This window comes from Pelmatolapia mariae, linkage group LG8, assembly GCF_036321145.2.
Source record: "Pelmatolapia mariae isolate MD_Pm_ZW linkage group LG8, Pm_UMD_F_2, whole genome shotgun sequence".
Classification (NCBI taxonomy): domain Eukaryota; kingdom Metazoa; phylum Chordata; class Actinopteri; order Cichliformes; family Cichlidae; genus Pelmatolapia; species Pelmatolapia mariae.
The window spans coordinates 4,585,451-4,605,395 of record NC_086234.1 but is presented as its reverse complement, the minus strand read 5'-3'; the positions used below and the strand labels follow the sequence as shown (position 1 = coordinate 4,605,395).

Here is a 19,945-nt window from a genome sequence, read left to right as displayed (position 1 = left end):
GCTCAAAGCGGTCCTGCTCCCCGGTTCTTTTTCATACTCTGTTTTTGGTTCGTGGTCAGTTTCCCTTTTCCCTCTGTGACATCTTCCCTTTGTGAATTCTTGCCATCCAGAAACTGTAGGATCAGACTGAGGATCTCAATAGCAGAAAAGAAACAAAACAACTTCTTTTTTCTAAGGGAAAATAAGTGCATACAACAGATTAACTACTCATTGATAACTGTCCCACAGCAAACCAGTGTTTCAGCAAGTTGGTAAAACACAATGTAAATGTAAAAAAGCTGCCTGGTGGAAGTTACGAGGATCAGTAAAGATCTGAACCTTCACCTCTGCTGTCTGACACTGGAGCAGAGAGTGCAGCAAGTTTATTCCTCCTGAAGTAAAGACTTAAAACGTACATAGTAAAGGCAGGTCTGCCTGTGGTGTCCCTCTGCGGGGACTCTCCTGCTGCATGATGGGAAACCGTGTCGACAAGACGATTCAATTCTTTTTCTTCTTTGAAAAAAAAATAGTGTTTTTGATTTATTTTATTCATATTTTTTATGTGGCAGGGTTTTGCTGACAGCTTCAATATTTTCATTTGCATTTTATTTCTGGAAAGACTTCCGGTGACTTTAGCGCAGAAAAGTTACGAAACATTTTCCTGAAGACGCTCCGAGCGAAGGGCCCGCTCTGACTTAAAATAGATTACTGTGAAGCTTTTAACAGCCTCCAAACTAGATGAACATTAAAAGACATAAAATCTGGAAGCCCTTTGGCGGAGCAACATGAAAGGCTGCCTTAAGGTTACTGTGCACAGATCCTCTGCTGCTGCATGGCTGCAGAAGCTGAAGAGCTGATTTCTCCACTGACCTGCGCTCTCGCTCTGTGTGTGTGTGTGTGTGTGTGTGTGTGTGTGTGTGTTTAAATACCAGTGTGCTCGGGTAACCCTTCCTCTTACTGCCAAGGCGTTGCTATGGCAACAAATTTTTTTCTCTGTTGGCCTAGATGGGCAGGTAAATTAAAGGGTAAAACAGACAGAAGGGAGACGGGTCAGGAAGGCTTCAAAGAGAGCCGTGTGAATGAGCGGCACAATTAGGGCTACATGATAACTGATTTAATTTCTTTGGAGAGCCCGAGTGGATAAAAGAAATGAGTCTCCTCAGCTCAAGTTCAACAATCCATGAAAAAGAGACGGAAGAAATAATTTTCTAATCTTTTCAGGAGGGGAACTGAGAGCAAGCTTTTAGCTTTTAACACTCAGTGCAAGAGTCAGATATTTAAAAATGAATCCAGCCAAAGTGTGTGATTCAATGGGCCTGTGCTTGATAACTCCTGGTGCGAAAATCACTGAATTTGGATCAGCAGCTCGAAATGATAAAGAAACTTCTGCCATTAAAAGTGCATCTGAGTATATGATCGATCAAATCCCAAAATAAATGATCAAATAAATAAAATTAAGCTCCTGATGTCCTGCAAATTTTTTTTTGCTTTTTGTGCGCATAAAACAAAATTCACTGAATTCACCTATCATATGTCTGTGTCTACAATAATTAACAAGGGAAAAACTGATACTAAGTTGCCAATACTGTTTTTAAAGTGGTGAAAGTCAACTTTGATACTTTGTCTCTTTTCAAACTGTTGTCATTTTCTTGTGTCTGCTATGCTTCTAATATTTTTGTGCTGCATTAAAAGTTGCATAAACACACATTTTCTTTGCAGCAGCATAAATACTTTTGTCGTCATGGGAAACGGGAACCATATTTTAAAAACAAACTACTTTGGTTAAAGTTTGGTTAAAAAGGAGCTCGAGTTTACCGACCTGTTTGTACTGTTTTATACTTACATGTCTTTACTCAGAGTACCTGCTTTGAGCTCGTCTCCCTGCCCACCTGACCCACTCTCACCCTGCACAAGAAGACTTTATCTCATTGTCACTTATCTGACCAATAAAGTTTTACTTTGTAGCTTTCTGCACTGTGTGCTGTGCTGGAGCTGATAGCAGAACATGCACAGTTTTCTAAGGTTGTAAAATGCAGTCATTAGATTTTAGTTGAAAGTAAATGACTTTACTGACCTTTCTAAATAATAATTACAAAGCTCTAATTCTCTAGTTTCAGCTTTTAATGCTAATTATCGTTCAGTTAAGTGAACTTTCTGTTCTAAAAGGTATGTGTTTACAAGGCTGTGTTTACTCTTACTTTTAAAATATGATGCACAAAATAGTTAATTAGCAAACCTACTGGCTGTGAAAATAACTGTTAGTAGGAATTAAAATGCAGACTGTGTTGCTTGGCTGGGATCGATGCTTAGAAAAGAGGAGAAAGTTGTAATTTTTCAGCCTTTCATGCACAACTGAAAGGCTGAGAGATGCTGATGCTTCTTAAACTCTTAGCTTTTCGTTTGAATGCGCTTCTCTTACTGGTTTGAATCGCGGCCTTTGTGAATGGAGCCGGTCCACTCTCACCTCAATGTTTAGTCTTTTTTTCTTCACAGCAAAATGACATGCAGCTCAGGTCAAGTGGTGCTTTAGAAATGCCCTCAGATAAAAAATATGGTCATGTTGGCTCCTTGTCAGCCTGACTGACTTTCAGTCAGTGCATGCTGGGATAGCTTTAAGGGACACGGTGACCTTCAGTAACACAGGCCAAATGAATGCACTGCACATGAATTTGTAGCTGACGATACTGTGACACAAATATACAGGATATGGAAAGGAAAAATGTTTCACCCTCATGTTCAACACACTGAAATTCAAACTCTCACAAAAATGATGAGTAAAAAGACAGAAACAAGTCTCAGACCTTTAAACACCCAGTGTTTGGTTTTTAATATGAAAGCTATTTTTTCTAGTGGAATGTTTGACATTTCTCTCATCCAGAATATTTTAGTCTATGACTTCTTTTTTTAACAAGTAAAATAATTTAAATTCCTGAGAGAAAATTATCAGAAGAAAACTCAAATCTAAGAGAAAAAATAGAAAATTTATATTTAAAAAAACGTGCACTTTTCTGAGGAAGAAAGAATTACAAGTAAAAACATTAGAAAATCCTCCACAGATTTATCAGGAAAACACTGAACACAGATTTTGAAGTTATGAAGAATAAATTACATATTTATACGAAAACGAGAAAAAATGAGCAAATTTATAGGATAAAACCCACAAATTTAAAGGGAAAAACTGTCTTTGATCTACAGGGTTGATCTACCACGGTTGTTAGGCTAACTGGTGGCTCTAAATTGGCTGTCTCTCTGTGTTAGCGCTGTGACAGACTGGTGCCCTATGACAGCCCCAACAACACTGAGTTGGGTGTTGAGACTATGAGCCATTGAGATTATGGCCACCCTTTGTTATTAGTTGTGACTGTTTCTTGCCTTTCACCTTCTATTTACTTACTTATTTTTATCATCAATTTGGAATATGTTTTCCCAGCATGAATGAACATTTGCATCAAGCATTCCAAATTAATGAAGATCTAAGACTACTGAAAATGTACAGTCCAACCTAATAATAAGTTATAAGTACTTTGCCCAGACCTGGCTAATGAACAGGGTAGGGAAGGGTAGGGCTTTTTTTAACGACGCTGAAATAAATGAGCTTTGTTTCAGTATGCTGTCTGGACCTTTGTCTTCTTTAAAATAGTAAAAATTTGGTTTTTAAATTGCTGATTAGCTGTTCGCACTAAAAGCGACTTTTTAATTAATTTAACTACGAAAATTTGAAATGCATTGCATTCCACATATTTCTCCGTTCATTCATTATATTCAGACTTATGTGTCTCTCTCGCCCCTGTGGGCAGTCTTTATCCTTCAAGCTCGGGTCCTGTACCAGAGGTCTGGGAGTTTGAGGGTCCTGTCTTTCTTTACAAGCGTCGCCATGATCCTGTCTTTCAGGTCAGTTCCTCTCACACTCAATGCTACTTCTTCAGTCATACTTGGGTTTTGGTACCCAATCTCAGGTGGGGGTGATGATGATATCTCCCCCTGACCTGTTGTCATGGCTCCCCCTTGCTGTAGCATATGTGTTGTAATCTCTAGCTGTGAGAGCAGTTACTTCTTCTTAATATATATCTATATATATCTATATCTATCTCTCTCTTCTCTCTCTCTCTCTATATATAGATATAAATTTTCTGTCTTATTTCTTTATTGGAAACGCATTTGAGACAGAACCGAGCTCTTTTGTCTGTCTTTTTGGCTCGCGTATATCACTGCAGGTCCTAGTTTACCCTTTGGATTAAGCATCGCATTAGTGGGCTCACTGGAATACAAAGTGAAGCTTTGCTATTTAGCTCAGTTGTCTCTGGTTTGCTGCCACCTGTATCCAGCCAAACTGGAAGAAAATCTGTTGATATAATGCCTGTGACAGCAGAATTAGGCTGCTTATGAAGTTTTCTTTGGACCAGAAATCTAACACTGACAAAGCAGGTGATTACTGTTATTTTGTAGCTGCCAAACCGAAATAGAGGTGCTTCCATTAGGGTGAGGAAAGCCAGACAGCTCGTACACAGAGCAATCAGTTAGCAGCAAATTACTTGGGTAGATCATGTGTATGACTCATATTGTCAGTGTTTTGCCCTTTGGGAGCGCTGCAGCCACCAATCATGAACCCAACAACAAGCTAAGCATCGTAATGAAATAAAACCCAGTCCAAGAGTACACTGTTGACACATTACAGCATAAAAGTCAAATGTTTTCACTGCTTATACGCTTCGAATGCTTTCTACATGTCTTTGTATTTCTTACAAAGTCAACTCACATATTTTCATAAAAATGGGATTAAGTCAACGTTAATCAAATTATTAAACACACTTTAAATTTTTAAGGTTAAATATACTGAACAGGAAACTCAAATTTGACAAACCATAACCAACAAAGATGGATCCCTTGGACACTGAGGTGTGCTGCATTCAAGGTGTTTCCTGTCTTGTGGATGCCTAATTGGCCGCTACACCAATAAGGTACTTATAACTTCCTTTTGCCACTAGGTGGCACTTTGACTATGACTAAATATTAACATCTAGATGTCTCCAGATTTGGACTCAAACATGTGACGTTTGGAACATGTTGGACAATTCACCTTTGAGTCATAACAATCTCTTGTGCTGTGATGAATGATTGAAATTCAGCATGCTACAACATCTTAAATTTAAAAGTGTAAATTAAATCCAGTTGGATTTAATGTACAGACCTAGGAGGAATTTTTTTTTATACATCATAGATTTTACATCATATGCTTGGATTTCATAAACAAAGGTGTAGTTAAGTGTAACGCCACGGGTGCTTCATAAAAATTTTGTAGGTGGTGCTGAAGTCATTTTACCACATAAGACCCATAGATAATGAAAGCTCTCATCGTTTCAGATGTATGTTGCCAATTTTCAAGAACTTTTTAAGCCTTTTTGACCCCTTTAAAAGAACTTCCTGTTTCATGGTGAATCACTGTTGAATGAAAACCTTAAGAAACATCACGGTCAGATGATTCTTCTTGACACTTTTCAGGAGGATGTTTCCAACCTATCTCACAGATGGCAGCCACAAATCCACGACTTCAGTACAACCAATCAAAATAAGAATTTGCAGATATCACCCTTATGGAGAATTCTGATGTACATTTTTCCGTTTTACATGGATCTTGTAAAATATGACGATCTGAATCCTTTCACTGTTCGTACTTCGTAAAATATTGAAAAGCTGTGCATGGATCAGTGTAGATGGAACGATGTCACCTCTGTCACAACCTTACATTGTTTCACAATAAAGTGCTAGAGGAATACATTTTATCACCACCAGGGATTAAAAAAAGTCCAGTTGCACCTGGGTTGTACGTCACCTAAAGATTTTTCAGTTTTGCCTTACAATAACTGCACCACAAATGTGCCGTACAGAAGACAGTTAGCTCTAAAAGCTATTTTTACGTGTACAAATAGAAAATTTTGGTGTCAGCATATCAGCGTGAGCATACAGTTTACAGCACTGGTACTGCACTGATGATGTGACCCAAATTTTAGTATTTAGTCTGCCAAATGGAGTGAGGGGGGGAAGCTTCTGATCAATCCTTATTTAACTCTTCACTATTTTCTTCAAACATCATACTGCACATGATAACTTGAACAGACCCTGAACAACTGCTGCAAGCTGGAACTATAAGATGACAGAACAACTAGGTCATCTCCTGTATACACATATTTGCTCTCTTTTTTTTCTTTTTTTGTCAAATCATAACTGTTCACACTGTAATATTATCAGCATGACAATGGAAATAATTTGAATTTGACAGGAATTTATTTTTACGTTGAGCAGAGCATCACTGCTCTCTCCTATCTGTGCTCAAACCAGTGGTCATCAACCCGCTGCACTCTTGGTGTCACAGCCTCGCTAATCTAAAGTGGAGGTAAAGGCAAAACAACTTTTTCATGTCAATATATGAAATGTAATACATTTAGAAAAAAACATAATGCATGCAGTTGTTGCTACTACAGATGTTTCTAGACACGCCCCCTCAGGACACGAACATGAACATGGTTGTGTTGGTTTTGTTTTTGCTTTGCATCCTCCTGCTTTCTTGGTCATCCTTGGTTTCATGTTAAAATAGTCTCCTCACATAAATACTTTCCACTCATCCTTAACCATTTGCACCAACATAATGATATTAGATGCACACAGTTAAATTAAAGCAATAGAAATGAGTACAATGAAATTATCACGAAGCCACAAAAGCTTCACTCGATTATGATTTTTTTTGTTGAAATATACAGGAAGGAAATTCTTTCATCTCCTTTCATAAGTTTCAGTTATTTAAGATGATAAAATGTACGCCTTTCACTTTTTATGTGTGGATAATTAAAAAAAGTAGAATATCTTGTCACATTGTGCCATGTTGTGAATTTAATTAAAACTGAGCATTGTTACATCTGACATCATAAAATCCCGCGGTGGTTGGGTTATAATAAAAAAATTTATGACGCAGCTGCTGCGCCACTATCATATTTAATTGACGTCTCTTAAAAATAAGGCTCATTTTTGGTTAAATGCCCGTTTCCTTCAACTCCTCTCTGCTCTCATCTCGTCCTCACCTCCTCCGCTTGTGTTTCTGGTAGGAGTTAATAACACATAAAGAGAGGAGTCGAGGATGTGCAGTTTGAGCAATGAGAAAGGCGGCTCATCACTTTGCTCCTCTGTCAGTTTTCAGTTTTCCCTCCTTTGTAATTGTCCGCCCCACCCTCACCAGTTTCATCTACACCGAATTAGCCGGTTGCCCTCGTTTGAGTGTGTCCAGCTCTTCCTCGTTGTCAGGCCGTCCTTGCGCATTTCAGGTGTTCCTCGTGTTGACCTCATGTTGTATGACCTTCTGGACTGCCTTTTCCCTGCTTCTCTCACCTGGATTGTTTACCACAGTGCCTGCCTTCCTGTGCCTGACCACTGACTCCCCTGACTGTTAAATTTACCAGTATTACATAAAAAATTTAGATATTGACTCAGTGATAACTGAGAAGCATAAAAAAGAACAGCTGACAATTTTGTTGGGCAGCAACAGAAAGTTGAAGTAAAAAATCTATAATATATAGCATCTTAATAATTCTTTGCTGGTACTGCATCCTTGGCTGAGTGTGTTTTAGTGTTAAAATTTGCAGAGAGCAAGATTAAAAAGAAATGGCACATACTTGTACAGCACTCATTATTTTTCAACTGTTTATTTTTTGTGCCGAAGCTTTTCCATCCTAATTAATTAGTCAATATGAGCCCTGCTGCAGCAGCTCCCACAGTTCCAGTGGCTGCAAAACGCAACGCTTTCTCTTCTTTGTCTCTCTAAATCATTACATGACATCCAGGAGAGCCATTCAAATCTGTCCGCTCAGTCTTAGAAATGCATTAAAATAACATAGCGGGGTGTTTACCTGACCCACTTTTGGCATAATAACTCACATTCACGCAAGGATCAAAGTGTCTGTCTGCCCGATTCTTGTGAAGCCTAAAAATAGAAGAACTGAATTAAAACCAGAGCAGTGACAAACAAAAGGTGTTTGAGCCATTTAGCAGAACCCAGATGGATGGCATCTAATTGAAAGGCAGCCTGAGACCCGTTCAATACTTTCATCCGTATTTAATGACAGACTTGCCCAAAATAATATGTTAACACACTGATACATTAGTTTTATTGTTTTAATGACAAGGTGTCTTTGATTAATTCAGTCTGGCTTTATGTTGGTTTTTCCAGCAGGAGTTTGAAGCTTTTGATTCTCAATTGCTAAAATGCCCTAATCTATCAAGCTGTGGATTTAATTACTGTGAAACATGCTTTATTTCACTCTGATGTTCTCTTCTCTGTTTTTATATCCCTGTGTCTATCCAGGTTCGCCTCCTATCTGTTTAAACTCCAAAAATCCTCCTCCTCCCAAACTACTCAGGATACCTCAGCTCTCTAAGGTATTGTGAGTTCTGCAGACCTGTACTCATCCTGCATTTGCTAAGCTCATTTTTGGAAATGTCCAGTTATCTACAAGCATCTCTGAATTGATCCTGGACCCGACTGAGTCCTTAATGTGGGCTCTCTGACCTGACCTATAGCATAAAGCTGATAATGGAGGCCCAGAGCTGGCTGCTGGCACACTGCCTACGCCTGCAGCCAGCAATTAAAAACATGTATAATTCATGGCTGCTGACCATGTAAAAGTCCACTGTGCTCGTGAGCCATCTTTGATCATATCTGTGGTGCGGTACCATCAGATTTGCCCACACAAAATGTGGGGATTGTATAGGCTGTAACTTAAAGATGGTCATAACCACTGTGACGTTATAGTGACTGTATGCTGTTATCCAGCTTCGCTCCGTGCCCTCACAGGCTTCTCTGAGGTGGAGCACGTCATTCACTAATGAGGAGGTTGGTGGAGTCGCTCCAGATGCATTCACAGGCGTCTCAATGTGTGTGAATGTTAGCTAGAAAGCACTTAGAGACAGAAAGAAGTGGTTTCATGAGTGAACGAGACATGTTGTATAAAGTACTTTGACTGCTCAAGTAAAAAAGAAAAGTGCAACACAAGAACCAGTCCATTTACCATTAAGTGACTTCCTCATGCAGCACCACAGTTCCTCTCTTATCATATACTTTCTCTAGTTCCACAAAGACACAGTGCAGCTCCTGCTGACCTTCTCTGTACTTCAACAATCTTTAGTGGCCTTTCTTGGCATGAAAAAATAAAGTCACTTGAGTGAGTGCATCAGGCTTTTTGATAGGAAATCATACAGGAATATTTGGAATTATAACTGCTGCATTAATTTTGGTAAAGCATCTGAATAAGATTGATGATAACCAGGACAGCAAACTAACTCGACAACTAAACTTTCAAAATAAGAGCCTGAAGTGAAAGTAAAATGAGCACAAATTGTGCAAATGAGTCGCCATTTATAGTCATGTGGGAAATTATTCAAGTTTCAGTTTATTCAGGTAGTTTTTCTGCTGTGATGTGATGCCACCATGATTCTTTTCTTTTGCTGCTCTAAAAGTACAGGTAGACTTTCATGACACTATGTGTAACTTTCTTTGACGGCATGCGTTATCGTGACACGGGTGCCACTTTTTCATTTTCACCCGTGAACCTTCAGCGGGTCTGCGTACAGCCCTGCTGTCACTGGACTTGAACTGGTGTCCCCTTTTCCTGACATATGGCAGTTAACAGGGACACCACGAGTCCTTTTGAAGTTCTCTCCACCTGCCTCTTCATCTGTCTGCGGGTAATTGCTGCCGCACGGCGTGGTGTGTGTGGGGTTACAGCGCGTGTTTCCAGCATCGCGATTCATTATTCGGCCCCCCTGGCCAGACGTAGCAAGAGAGCAGCTGCTCTTCCTCTCACCGGTCAACCAGGAATCCATGAATCTCTAATTATCCTGTCATCTCTGTCTGTCTCTCTGCCTTTCCTCTCTTTTTCCTGTCACTGCTCTGTATTTATTCCTTCTCTCTTCATCTGTCTGTTTTTCTGCTTGGTCTGTCATTCAGGCCTGTCAGCCTGTCACCCCCTCAGTCTCCTCCTCCTCCTCCTCTTAGTGTTCTTTCTTTTAACCACAATCCCCCTCCCGCATTCTGCACTGCTCTCCAAATTTTTGCTTTATATTTAAATATTGCAATCCAGTGTTTATAAAGTCAAAATCTGCTTTTAATCCACCTAAGAAGCATGTAAACAAGCCTTTTTCACCCCTCTGTAATTACATTTCCACTGTTTCTCTCTCCTCAGGGTGCATTTGTTTCTCGCTAAGCTGTGGCTGTGCGCGCTAATTGCTTCGCCACCTATAGAAAAGTGCCTCTGATGTCACCTCTCAATGAGCTTTCGAGAGAGAAATCAAGGCCGAGCATACATCATAATGATATATGTTTCTATTAGCCACCTGTGGCACCTGTGGGGGTGTGTATGTGTGCAGCAAAGTGAGGGCGAGTAGCTCAAGGGCAAAAAGCACACACTCCAGAGCATTATGACAAGCACGCGAGCGTCCATCCATCCTCCCAAGGCCCAGTGAGTGCCATCTTTAATTTATAGCTATGTTTTATTTACCAGCACGTCAATTCAGGCCACTAGGCAACAAACAAGGCTCAGTGTTGGCGGGTGTACAGCATCCTGTCCACTCTGTCAGAGCACACATCCCACACTCGTCTCTTACATAAAAGTTTTAGTAAACTTTGTTCTAAGGTGCAGCAAAATTAAGAAGTTCAGTTTACACATCATTTAAACACAAGCTACACTCATTAAATTAAATGCAATTATAACTGTGATCCTTTGATTTACATGCGCCATTATTGTATGTAATCATGGAACTGCATCATGTTACTTATTGAAGAAATTTGGCTAGCGAACCAACTTCCACTCAGATATCAGTGTTTCTGCCATTAGAAGCTTTGCACCCCAGGCTCGATTTATGTATTTTCTGGAACACAAACACTCATAACCACTCACTGATTTATCTTATTAGCTAGTGATAGCACCCATGTACTTATCAGGAAAGTGTTTACACAGGTTGAGGGAGGTTTTCCTGTAGAGTTTTCTAGGACTCAGTCTTTTTGCAAAGAGGTGAGTCACCCCCTACTGGCCATTAGAATGCAGGCCTAAGGGTCTTGTGCACTGGCTTCATTATTCAGAGTCAGAGGCTATGCACATGTTTTATACTGTCTGTTGCTTGAAGTGAGAAGTGAACTTTTTCGCTAATTTTCATGGCACCCCTGTCACGATAACACATGCCGTCAAAGAAAGTTACACATAGTGTCATGAAAGTCTACCTGTACTTTTAGAGCAGCAAAAGAAAAGAATCATGGTGGCATCACATCACAGCAGAAAAACTACCTGAATAAACTGAAACTTGAATAACACACTATGGTAATGTGTGCCGAATGTGTCATCTGGTCAGGAGTAGGTCATGTTCTGGGTATCAATTTGATGATGCTGAAAATGTCTAAATGTTTTCAGACTTGATTCTAATCTGCTGCTAAGTCTCTTTTCTGCTGCTGGAATTACAGCTATTAGAACACAGAACACACACCAAGAATACCTGCTCAATAATTAAAATCAATTTCACTTTTATCTGCCGACAGACTAAATCAATTTCCTCGTCTCCCTTATTAAGCTGCAGGACCGTGACATTAGATGTATTCAGTTTAAAGTTCCAGAACTCTAATGTGTGCAGTCGTCACCTTTGAAACAAACAGCAGCGCTGAGAGCACACTCGGCGATATAATAATTCACTTTAATTAAAATGTTTATTTTACTGCGCTGTGCGATAAATCCCACGATTAACAATTTTCTGGAGCATTAATGTCTTGTCTTTTTTGAAACAATGTTGCATTTTACTGTTACAGTGGGAGAAATAATTGTTTGATACCCCGTTTGATGTTTCTTGTAGTTGGTCACCGGGTTTTCACGCTTAGGATTTAGGCCATACAGAAAATTTTAGGTTTAGTCGAGCCGAGTAGTGCATAATGGAATTTTGTTCGTAGTATACTCCTCTGGTCATTTGCTGGTGTTGGTGATTAGCTGATGAAAAATAAATGTTAAAGAAAGGAAGCTTAGAGGGAGAATATTAGTCACGACTTATTTTAAAGTTACAATCTGTTCAGACACATGGCAATAATAACGATTTCATAGATGATAAATTCTAAACAGTGCTTATCATATTTATTTTCTATTATACTTCAGTGCACCTGTGTTTCCAGGTGAGTTCAGGATTTCTTCCTTACTTTCTAAGATGCTGTTTTGTGGAGGTCAAACTTTCCTCGCTCGCTTTCCTGGAGATCCTATTACCAGGTGTCACAGTGTGTGTGACGTACAGCCTCTCTGACCCTGAACACACACACTCTGTCTCATTAATTCATGGCCTTCAACTGCAGATTGAATTACAGCCGGTGCTGGGCCAGGATTTACTTTGACAATATCCCTTTGTAGTGGACACACCCATGCACACACACTCTCACACACACACAAAGATAAGCTGTGTCTGCACTGTTTCATCACACATGCGTACCCAGCACTGTTCTTGATATCCTGATATCAGTGTTTTCTATGCCACGCTATGCTTGCTGTTATTCATTATTTATCACTACCATTAGTTTGTCTGAGATACATCAGCATCCCCCCCTTTCCTTCACCCCCAATTTTCTGGATTCCTTTTCATCCTCCGATCGATCGCTTCCCCCTCCTCAGCTGCACAGGGAAAAGTGTCAAACCCACACAGTGATGCTGAATTACTGATGCTCCACACCACAGTATATTCCCACAGACACATGTGAGCGCACGATTCGGATCCTGTGCGTATCACGACGAGATCAAAGGCAGCGGGAACGGGGTGCAGTCCCTTTAAGAGAAGCAGGACGGGGAGGGCTGTGCATCCATAAAAGATGAGTTTATTCAGTGGCCATGCTAAGACATGGTTAGGAACGCCTCTGCACTCCGGCGTTCTCTCATATCCATCACAGGCGCTTCACACACTCACGCTGACACAGCTCCTGAAGAAGCCGAGACATGGACACGCTGAGAAGAAAGGGATAAAAACTGGACCTGAAGAAGAGAGGAAGCGGGAAGAAACAACAGCAGAAGAAGAGTGAAAGGGGAAGAAAGAAGAGGGAATAAAGAAGATAAGAGAGAAAGTGTGCAGTAGAGGAAAGTGAACAGGTGCATCAAGGCGGAGAATGGGCAATTCCTCCTTCCCAGGCATGTCCCCTCTCTCTCCGTCCATTCTGTAGTTGCAGGTATTTCTAACTTGAGTGCCTTTCTCTGACGTGCTGGGGGATGCTGGGAAACTACCGCTCTCCCTCTTCTTCTCTTCAGTGTGTTGCTGTCTGTGTTGTTTCTGCACATCTCTCTTTGCCCTGCATGTTTTATGGAAGAAGACTTTTTTGAAGCTTCTCCAAACTTATTATTTTTTTTCATTTTTGAAACAGCTTCTGATTGAGTAACCGCATCACGTTGGAATAACCAGTTTTGAGTGCTGCAGTCCATTTTGTATGTATCAAAAGTGCCTTTGAAATGCATTTCAGTGCAGATATTGAGAGGACTCTGTGTGTATTTGTGAGAAGATTGGGGGTGTGAATGTCTGCTGGTGTCGGTTGCGTCTGGCAGCAGTTCTTGTTTACTGCCTGAGCGGATGGGAGGCTGTGGATGTCCTGGCTCTCAGAGGCTGGCATCTGGGCCGGAGTGAAAGAGTGCTATTGATGGATTTACTGAGGCTGCTGTTGCTGCTGATCAGAGAGGAGATGGAAACAGTGATACAAGCAGGAAGAGAGCTGGACATTAATGCAGTGGCTGAAAAATATAAAAGCGGTGGAGACAAAACACATCTAGTAAGCATATGTATCACCACTTTAATTCTTGGGTAGGTGGAGGAATGATTTAAGTGGATTTTTCGCATCTGCATTAAACTCACACAGGTAGCGCTTGGGTTTTTCTCAAAGTCCCTAAATAGAAGTCGGCGGTGAAGCCAAAAACTAATCTCTACTCTCTTCGTAGATTTTCAGCCATCTGGAGTCGGGAAAGCTCTGCAAATGCCCAAAAGTCCACATACACTGATCAGCCACAACATTAAACCCACTGACAGGTGAAAAGACTATCACCGCTAATCTCACTGTAAGGCAGTGTGCAGCTGGTGAACCTTAGTTGTTGGCCTTCGTATGGACGCTGCTGACAGTATATAAACATTGCTGCAGACCAACCCCACCCCATGGCAGCAGCACTCCCAGCTGGACAGTGCTCCCTGCCAAATCTCAAAAAATGGCTCAAGAACAGAATGAAAAGGTTAAGGGATTAACTCAGACTCCAGCTTCCTACTCACAGAATTTCTGATCCACAGGAAACCCGTAGAGGTCCTGTATCTCTACTCCAACTCTTTAAAGCTAGCCTACAGGATATAAAGTAGGTTGTTTTATTATTGTGGTTAACTGCTTAAAATCTGGCTTTCTCTCCATACTCTAATCATTGTGTTGTTCCTCGGTGAGATAACTGATATAGTTGTTACTAGTGCTGGGCGATATGACGATATATATCGTGTGGACGATAGAAAAGTGTCTATCGTGCCATTTGTCTTCTATCGTTTATATCGTACTAACCCAAATTTTATAAATTATTACATAAAATATATAATTAACCCTTTACAACCGGTCGGAGCAGGCACACTCCGTTTTACTTAACTATTTTTAAATCCCTGTAGAACTGGAGTTCTACAGGGATTCTAAGTTGACGCAATAATTTTTTTTTTTGCATAGTTGTACTTACATCTTATGCCATTAGCTTGTCCAAGGTCACGGTTTCCTTCCACATATAACTTTGCAAAAATTGCATAAGAAGCACTTGCAGCAACAAAAACATAATATTCCAAACTTGCAGCAACAAAAAGATAATATTCCAGAAACACGCTTTGCTGGCGTTCATAAGACTTCCTACGTTGGCATATACGTCAGCGCGAACTATCGCATGTCCGCCATTACCTGCCCGAAACCGGAAGTGACGTCATTTTCGCGAAAGGGCCTTATAAGCCTATGTTGGTGTTTTTAAAAGTCATGTTTGACTTTATGCTTTTCTGTATTGTTTCTGGGATGCTTAGAACTCAAATTACACTGTTGGAAATAGTTTATTTTGATGCATTATAATATTTATTTTCATTTTTCCTGTAGTATATAAAAATTAGTGTATCTCAAAAATAAAACTATGAAGACACTCAAAATAAATTTCTCGTGGTTGGAAACTTTTGTATTTACAGTTTTGAGGGATACACCTCTTAAATTTTTCTAACTAGAAATATATGTAAAAAAACAAAACAAAAACGATTTTCAATTTTTTTGTAGTTTATTGCACTATAATTTTTTGCAATTTATGTAGTTACTATGGACTTAATGCATACATATTATTAAAATTTGGGCTATAACGGTTGTATTGATATATGGAAACTTGAAATACTCCCACAAGTGGCACTACAGCATGTAAAAACATAAAGATAAGCTCTGGCGGACTTGGTTCTATGGTAGGTCTTAAAGGGTTAAATAGCCTGTGGCAAATATATTAGTGTTGTCTTCTCACTATACATGCTCTTAACTTTATGCAAGAAAAAATAAAGTATAAAAAAAAAGATATTTTTCGCAAAGAAACTCCGTCTCGTGGTTTGCGAGCTGGTGCTGCTGTACGTGCACCCGGATTTGCGACATACTTTACGGTAACTCAAAACAAAGACTGCACCCTCTCCACTCGCTGTTTACAGACTGCGTACTTTCTAGATGACCACAGGTCAGGTGGTATATCGTGATATATATCGTTATCGTGATATAAAATAATTCATATCGTGATAAATATTTTTTCTATATCGCCCAGCACTAGTTGTTACTGAGATTCCCAAATGCGGAAAATATATAACACCGAACTCTCAGCAGCATCGATGTTTCTAGTGAGAGATGATGGGAAAGAACGTGGACTATACCACCTGAGAAGGCAAGAATAATGATTTATCCTTACCTTAATTAACTATAACCCAGTGGTTCTCAGCTGAACTGCTAAAACTGTATCTATCAAAACAAGTGGGCAAAGGTGGTCCCGTAGAACATCTTCTAATCATGTCTGTAGTAAAATTATTTGTGACCACGTTTTCCATTTAGTCAGGCAGAAATATATTTTTATTAAAAGTGAAAGGCACAAAATAAAAATAAAGACTTCATCAAGTGACCAAAACCAGCAGGGAATAGCTCCAGCAAGAAAATGGTGATACAGTGCCTCTATTTAACGCCATAAACACGTCCGGCGGTGTAGCGGCGCTGCTCAGCGATGTGTTCTAATCTTCCACTAACAATGGAGCAGTAAGGCACAGAAGACTAAGCTGCAGACAATATGTTTGTAGGATCAATTCAGTGTTGGGTTTGTTCTTTTGTTTTTGCTTTTTTTTCTCTCTCTCTTCATGGGATTTGCTGGCAAGATGCAAAAACAAAGTCAACAACCCTTTAATGGCGTTCGCTCATCCAGCTGAGAACATCACATTTCCTGTGAACGTCCAAAAAGAGAAGACTTTCTGACACTTTTTCATTTTCAGGTTTTTGTATTTGTCCATTTTAATGAGTTTCCAGTCAAATATAAGTACAGTTTGGACCTGATAGCAGTTTGAGCCCGTCTCAAAAAACTTGGTGCTATGTTAGCTTTAATGCTAGTTACTAGTGAGAACGCTAGCATAGCATTGAGGACACTCACAGTAAATCTTCATCAGTTTGACTAACAACAAGTTTTTAATTTTTCTCTGTGTCTATGTATATGCGTGTACTCCTCCTACTCCTTTTATACTTACAGTATACTTCCTGTTTTATTTTGTTGTCCTTGAGTGTTATATTTAGTTTTGACCTCCTTTCTTTATTCCACTGAGCTCAGTTCAGCCCTTTTGAAAGACAAAAAAATATTTATTGTTAACGTTAATGTTCATATGGCTTTTATTATATTTCCTTTATCCCACTGAAGTGCTTCTTGGATGGTCAAATTTCCCAAGTTGTAACGTTTTTCCACCAATTCTTTTAAACAAGAATGTAGAAATAACATGGATGCTACAGGGCTGGTTTATTTTTACTGGTCGGAATATTAAAACAATGAATTGATAATTGTATATAATTAAGGTTACTATTTACCAGGATTGCTGCTAATAGATTGCTTGTTTAAAAAATGAATCACTTTATTAATTACTCTAGGTTACTTTGCATCAGAGTGCTGGAAAATCTGGATTTCTACAAACTGTATATTCATGCAGGTGTCTGAGAGGTTCTGTAAGGGCGGTGTAAATACCTCCACTGTGGCGCCAAGTGTTGTTAAATGACCTTCTTGGTTTTTCTAAGATGACCGGGATGATCTTTCAGAGAAGATACTTATCTCTGTGATTCAAATTTAATGATAATGCACGAGAGGCACAGACTGCTGCTGCTGCTGCTGACTGCAGGCTGGCAGAGTGCAAAATGGAGGTCTTCACTATCTCTAATCGCTATTGATTTACATGATACCCTCTTCTCTTTGCTCCCACTCTGCACAAATCTGTGTCGGAGCAAGAAAAGACCCGAGTCTCTTGAACGCGTTGGGAGATGCGGTTTGTAAAAACAGCCAGCTATCTTAAAATTCAGCGTTGGATATTGAGGCCTGTCACATCCCGCATGCCGTTTCACTCAGAAATCGCTGAGAGGATTAATTCTGAAGTGAGCGTTTTGAAACGCCAACTATACAGTCGCCCTTGAACATCTCAAACTTATCTCCTTTGTGCCGCATGACTGTGTGAGTCATGTCACCTCACTGACATGGCAGAGCCCTCCCCAGCTCCCCAGGAGGCTTTGACAGGGGCGGGGTTGCCGGGTGGCGGAGGTGGAGGGGAGCAGATCAAGCGTGCTGGAATCACAAGTGACTGGGGAGCAAAAGAAAAGGAGACGAGAGGCTGGAGGATCTGTCAGGGCGCTGAGGAGCGTCAGCCAAACAGCAGTTTTCCCACGTCAGCCTGATCAAACTTGTTGACATCTGGAAGGAGATGGAAGACAGACAGAGAAGGAGAAGAAGAGATGAAGGGCAGAGGGAGGAAGCTGCAGAGCAGAGGGTGCCGACATCAGAGAGCTGATTGATGCAGAGCCACCAGGTGAGGGTGAGCTGACTGTAATATTGACTCAGGGATGTCTGTTTTCCCGAGAGCTGCCTCGCACTCTGGCATTCAGAGACGCTGCTGCCTTTTCATCCTCGACGTTCAAGCGTTCGACTTCTTTTCATAAGTCAAAACAACATTTTTAAGAAATGTGTTTTCAGGCACTGAAACTGCAGCTTTATTATTGTGGAAAACCATCTGAAGAAATGTCTTCAGCTCACAGATGGCGAGCGGTAAAAAAGTTAAATGTCTTTTCATCGGCTACAAACATCTCAGACATGAAGGTCCTTGACCTGCTTTCTCTTTCTTAATCCCTGGATTTACTTTTTCTCACACTCCAGCTTTACACTATTTTCCGAGTCGATCTTTAACATCCCTGTGAGCCCGGTTGGACTGAAATGGAAGGACAGATATTTGTTCACTTATTTACAATGAATTATTTTAAAAAAAAGTGCTGAAGTGAAAGATACTCCAGAGATTAAAGAGACTCTTTTAACCCTTGCTTTCTGTCCGGATCAAATTTGAGAAAAACGCACTAAATTTGACTGCTTTTCCTAAAGCGACCCACAAAAAGTTTAAACATGGTAACATTTTATGCTGTTGTACAAGTGCTACAAATTTTTCAGGCTGTTCTGGGTCAGATTTGATCCTTATCTGATCCTTATCCTTATCTTATCTGTTCAGATGGATTTTAGAGCCACTGGTTTGGGTCAAATAAGCAATCGTAGTTTCTCAGAATTATGACACGTCTGCGTGTATTTCTATGGGACTGTGATGGCACCTTATTTCTCCAGGTTCCTGCAGCAAGATGGAGTTTGAAGGCTCCAATAAGTCTCAGAGTAAAACATGGTGCACATAAGGAACAGAGGTCATACAAAGGTCAAAGGGCACCTCGAGAGTGTGGGAAACACTCATCCCTAGCCTACATGTACAGGCTGTGTTAATTGATATTGAATATTGATTATATTTTTACATTGTCAGGGGCTGGGGCTGTGACCCAGCAGTTTTGAGTTGGTTTTGTATTTTTGTTTTCTTATATTGTGTTGAAAATATGTTAAGTTCTTGTGTTGCTGCTATTAGTTAGGATTTCGTTTCATTCTAGTTTTGTCTCTTCCAGAACTCCTGATTTATAAGTCTTTTCTTGTCTTCTGTGTTGTCATGTCTATGTCTCTCCATGTTTCCTGTTTTATTTTGAAAGTCTTGTCTTTCTATGTTCAAAGTCGGTTTTTCCCAGTATAGGTTCTAGTTATTGCTTACTCCCCCTGTATGATTCGCCTTGTTTTTGTATTCATGTTTTCCGTCTTCTTCCGTGTCTGCATTTGGGTACGTTTCATAAACTCACCGGCGTGTCCCGCCGTGACTTGCATCCTACGTAAAACAGGACAAATGAAAGTTGTTAATTTTAAAAAATGCTCTTTGTAGTCTTCGAAATTAATGAAAGATTAATCATCAAGTTTTTAATGCCAGATATCTTGTTTACATATTCTGTAGTTTAGACTTTGTTGTAGACACATTTGGCTCAGACCAAAACAGCCCCAAACCAGACTGTGAAGGTGTAGAATATCACCAGTATGTAAGGATAAGACTCGGTTTTACTGATGAGTACTAAGAACATTAATACTGTGTATACTGACACCAGCCTCTGGAGTCAGAGTTTGTCTGACAGCTGGCTCACACTGAGCAGTATCACAACAGCGACGTGAGCAGCCTGCCCATAAGGAAATATGAGACACCAAGGATGGGAGGTAGTTGGATAGCAACTCCTGAAATTCCAGAATAAGACCAACAGTAAATTGTCATCTCAGATGTGGAACTAAATAAAAATATGTCACACAGTATATCTGCGTGGCCCGCCCAAGTA

The 19,945-nt window shown here is 40.1% G+C and overlaps 1 protein-coding gene across 5 annotated transcripts in view; it reads left to right on the top strand.

Moving 5' to 3' along the window:
- The first annotated feature begins 12,892 nt into the window (after positions 1 to 12,892).
- The window catches only part of LOC134633624 (SRC kinase signaling inhibitor 1-like), a 147,065-nt gene continuing 140,012 nt past the window's right edge, over positions 12,893 to 19,945 (top strand). For 4 of the 5 annotated variants that reach the window (XR_010573771.1, XM_065471571.1, XM_063482507.1 and 1 more), the window contains exon 1: positions 12,893 to 13,163. Coding sequence is in view for 3 of the 5 variants with exons in the window: in XM_065471571.1 (XP_065327643.1) it covers positions 13,142 to 13,163 (22 nt within the window). In the remaining 2 variants the exon portion in view is untranslated. Of the gene's footprint in view, positions 13,202 to 19,945 lie in introns of all 5 variants that reach the window. The other variant, XM_065471573.1, reaches the window with a different exon arrangement.